Source organism: Montipora foliosa, chromosome 10 (assembly GCF_036669935.1).
Source record: "Montipora foliosa isolate CH-2021 chromosome 10, ASM3666993v2, whole genome shotgun sequence".
Classification (NCBI taxonomy): Eukaryota; Metazoa; Cnidaria; class Anthozoa; order Scleractinia; family Acroporidae; genus Montipora; species Montipora foliosa.
The window spans coordinates 8,650,746-8,660,745 of record NC_090878.1 but is presented as its reverse complement, the minus strand read 5'-3'; the positions used below and the strand labels follow the sequence as shown (position 1 = coordinate 8,660,745).

The window sequence follows — 10,000 nt, the reverse complement described above, 5'->3', positions numbered from 1 at the left end:
GGCTTGCTGGATGGGTGTCAGGTAATCTGTCCTTGGGGGTGGGGTGGTGGGCGCTTATTGACTTTTTCTACCTTCAGGGTGGGTGCTTATTCGAGGTGGGCGCTTATTCAAAGTTGGGCGCTTAATCAAATAAATACAGTAGCTACAATTATACACTGTAAATTTGAAAATAGAGTAGTAGAGTGCATTTACTTAGGTGTGTGTACATTGTATATTAAACATTAATTTCCATATCCACAGTAACTTTGGTGTCCAGCTGTGTTAAATCATGTCAGGGTCACTTTTTAAGTAACTTTTCTTAGAGCAAAATCACTTGGTTTAAGTTTCATATCAACTTAGTAATTTAATTCCCCAAACCTTTAAAAACTGCTCAGCCTTCCAGATAAGTGAAGAAGCGATAGGGAATCCAAAGGAGTCAAGCTGGGGTTACTATCAGTGTTACCTCCCATGCAGATGTCCTTAGGGTTTCTTCTTGATGAAGCCCTAAGGACATCTGCGTGGGAGGCCACTATCAGTGTAGCACTATAAATTTCCTGAAGTCTTCCACTTCATTTTTCTGGTCAGGTGTCTGATCCAAAATAATTTTGAACCATTAACAATTTTTCTATTTTACACAAAACCAAACCATTTTCCAATGTTTGCAGTTATGAATTTGGTAGATTTATAAGTGTTTTACATTAACTATCCAATAAGGATAATTTTACATTCTTTCATATGGAAAGACTATTCATCACCAAACATGGCTTTACGTGGGCAGGCATCTGACAATGGGAAAGTGAATCCATACAAACTCTAGCCACTAACTAAGGCATATCCTTGAATCCAGTACAGTTGCAAGCTAATGCACATTGCACCATAATCTCCAAATAGATGTTAAGGCTGGGAACCCCCAATTTTCAAGTGGCCGGAATACCCATTGACTCCTGAACTTTACATTTCCCCCCACCTCCCCCCCATTAACGAGTAAAATCGTCTGGTGCTTATTTATTAGTTCAAGGAAGGCCATGTAGCACTTGATGATGATGATGATGATCAGACTACATGTACATGTACATGCTACTTTGGGATTTCCCTAATCAGACAGATCATAGAATCAAGTACAAGGAAGGGTTACATTTTTGCAAACGATGGCCGTGTAGCACTTATACTTCAACAGAATTAACTATATTGGAGGGTAATGTGAAGTGTCATTTTCTACCAATGTAAACCATTAAAGTGTTAGTCCTACTAATGGAATTGGGCCCACTCAAGGACAGAGAAAAACTCTGACCCGGGTGGGAACACTGATCAGAGTTTTTCTCTGTCCTTTTATGGGCCCAATTCCATTAGTAGGGATAATGCACCCATGGTTTGAATGGGTATAAAATAGCACTTCATATTACCCTCCAATATAATTAATTCTGTTTATTTAATTGGCAGAGTAAAATCTAAAAGTCTCAATCCCTAAGGTTAAGGGTTAGGTTAGGGTTAGTCTAACCCTAACCCTAAGTCTCAATTGACATAAAGTTCTCTCTTTTAGCTCGCTTCTAAGAGTCGGGTTTAGTTCCTGTTTGAAGAGAAAATCATTATTCTATTCCTGATTCAACTGAGATTGAGCTAAATAATCAATGCAGCAATGCTAAATTTATATTCAATCAGTCACTTTCATCATCAGATCTCTCATCCATTTCAATGCTCATATCATTATTCTCTTTCTCCTGTGCATTGGCTTCCAGGGTTAACTGTTCAAGAGTTTCGCCAAGCATGTGAACACTAAATGTATCTTCTCGCTGTATGCCCAAAGCCTTGTGGAAGTAGTCAATAGCCTCATGATGATTCCCAAGAAGACTGTTCACAAATCCAAGGGCAGAAAAGGAGGACGCTTTATTTGGTATCAAAACAAGTGCCTGCTTATGGTACCGTATCGCTTCCTGGTACCTTCCCAGTTTGCGGCAAGCATGGCCAAGATTATTGAGAAGGGTTTCCCATGTTTCAGCCAAAACTTCTCCACGGCTCATCTCTGCTTTCTGTAGAGCTTCTTTGAAATACCTCTCAGCGAGGACGTTATCACCGTTTTGAAAAGCTATAACACCCATTTCCTGCTTCACATAGGGATCATCTGGAGAAAGAACCAAAGCCTGCTCAAGGAACCTCTCAGCCAGTTTAGCATTGTTTGTCTTGCCATATTCAAGACCAATGTAAAGAAGTGGCAAGTGACATCGAGGCATCAGTTTGGATGCCGTGAAGTAGGCTGCCATTGCTTGGTCATGTTCACCTTCTGCAGCAAATGCATGACCAAATGCAAGCCATGCTGGGCCATAGACCTGTTCCAGGGTTGTAGCTTTACTAAAGTACCTGCGTGCTTGCTCGTATTTCTCTATTACAAAGTAGTAGCACCCAACAGCATACCAGGCAACGGCTTTCTGTGGATAGTTGTCCACTAACTTGTGTCCCAGGAAAAATAACTCGTTTGTTTTCTTCAATTCAACCAGGCATGTGATGTGAATGGGTAAGGCTGCCTCATGGTACAGATCAGAGCTTAGGACTGCTGAAGTCATCTTATACGAATCACTGTAACTGCAGTTGTAAAAGTGTCGCTCAGCCATAGCAGCAACTACATCCAGATTATCATGTAGAGACTCAAGTCCGGGAGGCAGCTTGGGGTCAATAGGTTTAGAATATTTCTTTGTTTTACTATCATACAAGAATTTTACTAAATCAACCTCTTCCGGCATGCACTGTTCTGAAAAGGGAAGAGAAATCAATAGTTCTCTTTCTTCCTTCTCAGTAAGCATATGATGAGAAATAAGCAAATCAAAGGCTTCAAAGCAGTGCACGTCGCTTTTAAGAGCATCTTTGTAACAATCGGTGGCTAAACCTCTGTTGTTCATTGCCTCGTAGGCCCTTCCCTTAAGCAAGCAAACTGCACTCTCGAGTTTCTTGGTCCCCCCAACAAAACATATCTCTGCTTGAAGATCCTTGTCTCCTGACTCTTTTTGCTCCATTTCCAAGATCTCTAACGCTTCTTGCCACTGTTTAAGCTCCGCATGGCACTTTGCAGCGAGATAGCGACAAGCAAGGGTGGTTTGTATGACCCCTCGAGTCCGCAGCGCATGTGCTGCTCTGTGGAATTGACCAGTCAAGAATAGCGTTTGGGCGAACCAGTAGACATCTTGGATGTCTCCGTTGGACAAGGAAAGGGCTTTGTCTGCCCAGAACAATGCTGTTTTGTACAAATGCGTGTCTATATATTGACGGACAAGATTTCGAAGTTGAGAAATATCAACCTTCCCGCCAGAGGCCATTTTGGATTTTGTGGAAATACCGCTTGCATGCATTGTTGGCACAAAACAATCCCCACGGGAGTGGAGTTAAAGTAAAAACGCTTAATGTGACATCTCTTGCTTTGTAAGTCATGTTTTAGTCTTGGGTTTCCTCTCATAGAAGTGTAAACAGAGTCTTTGAAATATTAAGTTACTTAAATATTATTAATTAAAATTGAATTTTTTACTCAATTCTGTTAGGTTGAACATGACCGTGTCCTCTCCCCTAACAACGACTTCACTGCCGTTGTTGTGGACAAGACGTAAAATGGCCGAAGTGATATATGATATTGTCCGCTTTCATTAGTGTGTTTCTATTTGTATGGGATGTGAATCCCTTAGCCAAAACGTGTGTTTTTTAAAACAGGCCTGGTGATGTGCTTTTGTTGGAATTTGGAAAGATAGAAGCAAACATTTCTGCAATGTCATCCGGAGAGAAGAAAGGCGGTAAGGGAAAAGCTCCGTCAAGACCGAGGCAATCAAAAGGTGTGAATGACTTCTTGTGTATGTTGTCTTTTCCGCTGTTTTGCAATGCTGGATTTTATTTCTTAGTCTTTTTTTTCTTTCAATTTAGAGAAATTATTGCGCCTAGTTAAAATACAATTGCCTTCAAAATTTGGTCGGTTTCTTCCAGCAAAATTCAAATGTCAAGATAATTTAAGCTTAAGTAAGCTTATGTTTCCGTTGTTTATCTTCGCGAGTAAGCTGCCCTGTTTATGTGGAGGGCCTGATTTGTCCATTTAACAGTTATTTTTTATCCTATCCATTTCCATGTGTGGGGAACTTACATGTAGCCCCATTGAACGATCATCGATTTCGTGGAGAAGGAGTCAAGTTCAAGTGCAAGGTTGGGAGCAGCATCATTCTTTTCATAATTATTCATGCAATTAGATAATTGTCTTGAACGTTAAAACTTATTCTTTACGCAAAAAGTTGCTTTACAACAGTGAAGTGTACGTGTTTTCAGTTATCTTTCCTGCTGGTATTTATTGTGACTGCAAATATATAAAATAATGATATACCTGCAAAACAACAATAATAGCTGAACATTAGTTTAAGAACCGCATTCCGAGTTGGGGCTGGCGGCCCATGTTGAAATGTCAAGCCAACGGATTACAAGGGTTGTTTACCATTTACAGTGTACAAGCAGACACTGGTTGGTACTAGGTTTGTTCAAATGGTAAGCAAAAACTCCTGAATAGGAAATTTAGTTGGGATTGGCATGTACCATTTACAAACTCCGTTCAAGGTTACCGAGAGAGTCTGGAGGGAGGCAAAATTGTTGGGGAATGCAAATCGTAAACTTGTTTTGCGTTTGGAAATTCTGTTTGGGAATTTTGGACTACCTTTCAAGAAATCCGTTTTCTCCGGAAATTTTCAGTTTGGGAAGACCAAAATAGGCTTACCATTTACATTCCAACCGAGATTTCTGGATTTTTGTGGTAAATGGTAAACAACCAAGAATTCTTAATGCATAACATCCTTCAACTGGATCTTCCCTCGTTGCCTTCTGCTGCTCACAGTCTCTTACCGTTCTTCAATAAGAGTGTGAATGACTCATCTTTTCTATCAATCTGGAAATTGTCACGTGTTAATCCCATTTTCAAGAAAGGTTCGCCAACTGATGTCAACAACTACAGACCTATATCCCTTCTCACTATACCAGGAAAGATCTTCAAATATGTTGTTTGTGACACCTTAAACAGCTACCTGGAAACACATGGCTTGTTAAGTCCCAGGCAGTGGGGATTTCGAAAGGACTGCTCTACAGAGAGCTTTTTACTCCACCTAACAGAAACATGGAGAAGTACCCTGGATAACGGTCTTAAAGTTGGTTAACCTGCGATCAGACGTACTTTTCCTTAGACATGGTTCAAAAAGGTACGCCTGATACAATTTCTTAACGAGTCATCTGCCCGTAGTCCAGAATCTGGACTTTACTCTGAATTTGGCCGAAAAACAATAGAGCTCTTGGAGCCTCGCTCCGATTGGTTGCAGAATTGCAAATCATACTTTTTGTAAATCGGTTAACAGCTGATGAAATTATGGCCGCCGAGAAGGATTTGAACACGAGTGATGTTTAGGCTCTGTTTACAGCAGCTGTTGCTTCGACTTCAGATTTTTTTTTTCAAAAAAAAGAGGGAAGAGAATGCATCCGAAGAATGGTTTGTGTAAAAGAAGACATTACAGTTGTACTTCCTACAGGAATTGGCAATAGTGTTATTAATACAGGCCCAAACATTCTAGGAGGAAATGCATCGTTCTTCTTCCACCAACTCGAAAACGTTTGTAGTTGTGGCAAGTCCTTTGGAATATATTCGGAAGCAACAAGTTGCGAATCCAAAAAAAACCGAATAGAACTTTAGGACTGCCACATTCGGGGAATCATCCGAGCTTGACAGAGAAATTCAACACTGTTTACAGAATCGCTGAACAATCTGAACACACTTCTAACAAAATGATAGCTGAGTAGCTGCTGCTGAAAAACTAGAATTTCTCAAAGTCCATTTTCCTCATATCTATTTTCATAGCATCTTTTATTGGCATCTCAAATATTCGAGTTAAAATAAAGTTTATTGTACTGTTAATTGCGCCTGATGATGACATGACGAATTCGGGCTTTTTTTGCCATTTGATCTCGAAATTCTTTGTTCCATGATGGTTTGAACAGAGAAACCACACCAACTGTCAAGCAGGATTTGCAGAAATAGCTTTGATTGCAGACATCAAAACCAGAGTGCTATTTTGTTTTTGTCGCGTCTTTACTTGAATCGCAGCGTGCAGGTAATTTCCGATAAAATCTGATTGGCTCACATTTATAGCATGACACATGATAACATCAGTCTTGACAGGTGGGCGGCGGACGACTTGTTAAGAAATTGTATCAGGCGTACTTTTTAGCGCCCTGTCTCAAGAAAAGTATACTTGATCGCAGGTTAAAAGTTGGTGTTCTCTTCATAGATTCCAGAAAGCATTTGACACTGTGAACCGCACAATTTTACTAGAAAAGCTAAAAACCATTGGTAATTCTCAGGCAATTTGCTTTCCTGGCTTGCTGACTACATGTCAATGCGTCAACAGTTCGTTCAAATTGCAGGAAACAAGTCAGAGTCCACAATAGTCAGGTTTGGGGTACCCCAAGGGGCAATAAGGGGACCCAAGTTATCCTCAATAATATTATTTTTGTTAACGATCTTGCTGAATCAATAACTAGTGGGGAACTGTATTTATTTGCTGATGATACAACTATCTACACTATTTTGTGAGAACGTGGATGATATCATTCGTACGCTACAATCTATATTGGATGAGGTTTACACCTGGTGTTTATCAAACAGACTTGTAGCCCATGATTCTAAATCAGAAGCCATGATTATCTCCAACCAGACCTTTACTGGCCCTTTGCCACACCTATGATATGGTGATAGTACCATTGAATATAAAGCTTCAAGTAAATGCCTTGGATTAACCATCGATAACAAGCTTTCATGGCAAGAACATACTAAGAATGTTTGTGACTCCTTCAGCAAGAAAGTCGCTGTCTTGATACGGATCAAGTTCTCGCTAACGATGGTCCTGCAAACCATTTACTTTACCAAGTGTTTTGTAGGGTATTGTTGTGTGGGGCTTGTGATCTCAATCTTTGTTGGATGATATGGACTTCATTCATCTGACAGAGAGCAACTAAAATTATCCATGGCTTACCCAGAGAAACTCACAGTTCCAATGTCAGAAGTACAGCTCTCTGGAACCCAACAATTTCGTTTTATATCAACAGACTATTTAACAATTAGACCTGTAGCCCGAAAGGGCTCTTTTAAGCACAGAGCTGTCCTTTGTTGGAACCTCCTCCCTAATTCTGTTAAAAACTCTACTACTCTAAGTTATTTTAAGAGGTTAATTAGTGAAAACAAGAACTTTCTAAAAACCATAAGTTTTGAGAAAGCTTCCTGTAGCATTTCTTTTAGGTCAGTGGACTTAAAATATTTTTAGATTGTAATACTACTATAGAGGCCAATCTCATTGTTTGACTTATGTAAGAAATTCTCATATTATCTCAGTAACTAATTAATACATTTTAGCTTAGATGATCAGGCCCCAGTTGTTCAAACGATGGATAGCGCTATCCACCGAATAAATCACTATCCAGTGGATAAACACTAGCAAAACCAATTGCGCTATCCAATGGATAGTGGTTTATCCGTTGGATAGGGTTATCCACCTTTTGAACAACTGGGGCCAGGACTTAAGCCTTGCCTATTTTGTAACCTGCTCAAGTAAACCTATGTATGTATGTTATGTATGCTCATAGAATTTTCGTTTATTTGCATTTCAGATAGTTGGTTCAGTAGATGTAACCAGTGCAAAGGGAGATTCTGTTTGCACTGAAGCAATCAAAAAGTTGAAGGTATTATAGTTTAGCAGACACACCAGTTTTGGTAAATAGACTTACAGTCAATTTCACATATCCTCACATATCCTCACAGCCATCCAACCAGCCTTGCATTATTATTTTGTTTTTAGTCAACAAATTATCAGCTGGTTAGATCTCCCAAGATCTGGCACTTGTACTTTGTTCAGCTGACCCTTGCATAAACAATTGTCTACAAGTTAAGAAGAGTGCAAGTACTTAATATCTTTGGCTGTGGGAGGGTTAATGAAGGTCGGAAGGAAGCCAGGGCCTTAGCCCTTTCACTCCTGTGGGGTTCCCCATTGACTAGTAAAATCGTCTGGCGTTTAATAGACAGAGTAAAATCTATAAGTGTCACTCTTGGGAGTTAAAGGGTTAATGGGGACATATTTTTTGAGTAAATCTAGCTGTTGTTAAAGCATACCCATGAGTTGATTCTCTTTCTTTGATCAGGAGGGCTGGTTTTAACTTCATGTTATAGAGTGGTTTTCAGTTGAGGGTCAAAAGTAATTAGGGAATTGCTTTGGTTTTGCATTACTTCACTCAGGGATTAGTTCTGAGTTTTCGCGCCATTTTTTCGACCATTCAGAAGTCAAACCAAAACCAATCGTGGCTTGTGCATGCACATTGTCCCGTGCTTTGTGTCGGCTACGTGTAATTATTTCGAGTTATGATTGGTTTACTGGATTGTCTCCGTCCTTTTTGATTGGCCAAAGTAATTATTTTGGTTTTGGTTTTACGACACTCGATTGAAACTGACTCTAACATTGTTTAAATGGCTTCATGTTATAACAAGAGAAAAGATTCCTCGTAAAGCAATCCTCATATTCCCCATTCAAGGGAATTTCAGGTGTATTGTCTTGTAAGAAGGAGGCTGATGTTTGTTAGTATATACTAAAGCAGTGGATATAGCATTGAAGGCACAAACTGATTGGCTACTCAAACTCCAAATATCCTTTGCTATTCGCTTCCAAGCATCTCGCGCAGGATTTGCATCAGAAAATATTGTAATTGTTGCAGGAACAAATGTATGGAAGTCATCTGTGTTTGTGCTATGTCATCTCACTGTTTTAGTGTATACTAATTAAGTAAAACAACTATACACCAAAAGTGGAGGTGGCTAGTGGTGGATATTTACCTTGTGATTTCGTGGCTTGGTTAATGCCCACCACTAGCCACTTCAGTGAATAGTTGTTAATTATCTCAGTCTTGATTTATTTAAGAATCTAAGCAAAGCAAGCCTTTGATGAAAGTGATTTGTAAACCATACAAGGCTCTGATGTTATAGATATAAATCAGGGTTTCCACAGGGAATCTGAAAGGGTCAAGCTGGTGTTAGTAACCATTGGGTTTCAGTTTCTATGCATTATTTTCCAAAGTCTTCCTTAATTTGTGGTGTCAGTTATTCAGCTCTGTCTGGTTTTTCTACCTATGAAACTTCATTCATGACCACGGCAGCCTTGTTATTGGCCTTTTATTGTTAACTGAAATTTTTTTTTAAGTAGCCTAGTAAAATCTTCAGGCAGTTTTGGGGGTGACTTATGCTTTTATTGTGAAAGTTTTAATATAGAGAGGAATATTATTATATTTGCTGAAAGGGACTAAACCTCTTTTCTCTTGGTATTTTATTGCAGATGCAAGCACTTAAATTAAACAAAGAAAGTGGTGAACACAAACAGAAGGTTCTGATGTATGTCAACTTGAAGGGCATAAGAATTGTTGATGAAAAAACTCAGGCAAGTATCATAAGCATGTAGTAATCCCAGTCTACATCAGAATGCAATAAAATATGTGACAACTATTGCATGATGTTCCTCTCATTGATGCCTAAAACTGGTACCTTTGTTTAACACCTGCCATCCAAAACTTATAAATAGTATGGTTGATTTTTGAGCCTAACAGCCTATAAAAACACTCGTCTGATAAAACACCACATTGCATGAGTTTTAAACCCACTAAAACACTCCTCGTTAGAATTATTTATAATTATGAAGAATAGTAATGAGGCCTGGCTTGTTTTTATTGCATGCTAATATCGTCCTCTCACATTTTGCACCTGTCCATTGTCTGAACTCCAGGGCCCGTTTGTTCGAAAACCGATTAACTTAATCCAGGGTTAGCATAAACTTTGGTTTAATTTTTTCAAGTTTTAAGTGCAAGTTTCTTTTGGTTATTTTTGGTTTTCAAGATTGACTTCCTCTAATGTAAAATTTTGCCAAATATCAGCATTTTGTGGGTGATATTTCCTTAATTAATTCTTAACATTTCAAAAATTCCTCACACAGTT

The 10,000-nt window shown here is 39.1% G+C and overlaps 1 protein-coding gene and 1 pseudogene across 1 annotated transcript in view; one reads left to right on the top strand and one right to left on the bottom strand.

Annotated features, from left to right (window-relative positions):
• Positions 1-3,289, bottom strand: part of LOC137973180 (cell division cycle protein 16 homolog pseudogene) — a 4,237-nt pseudogene extending 948 nt beyond the window's left edge.
• A 262-nt stretch (positions 3,290-3,551) lies between these two features.
• The window catches only part of LOC137972462 (uncharacterized), a 22,971-nt gene continuing 16,522 nt past the window's right edge, over positions 3,552-10,000 (top strand). The window contains exons 1-4 of the mRNA XM_068819210.1: positions 3,552-3,788; positions 4,097-4,149; positions 7,639-7,710; positions 9,348-9,449. Coding sequence (XP_068675311.1) covers positions 3,725-3,788; positions 4,097-4,149; positions 7,639-7,710; positions 9,348-9,449 — 291 coding nt within the window. The 5' untranslated portion in view covers positions 3,552-3,724. The remainder of the gene's footprint in view (positions 3,789-4,096; positions 4,150-7,638; positions 7,711-9,347; positions 9,450-10,000) is intronic.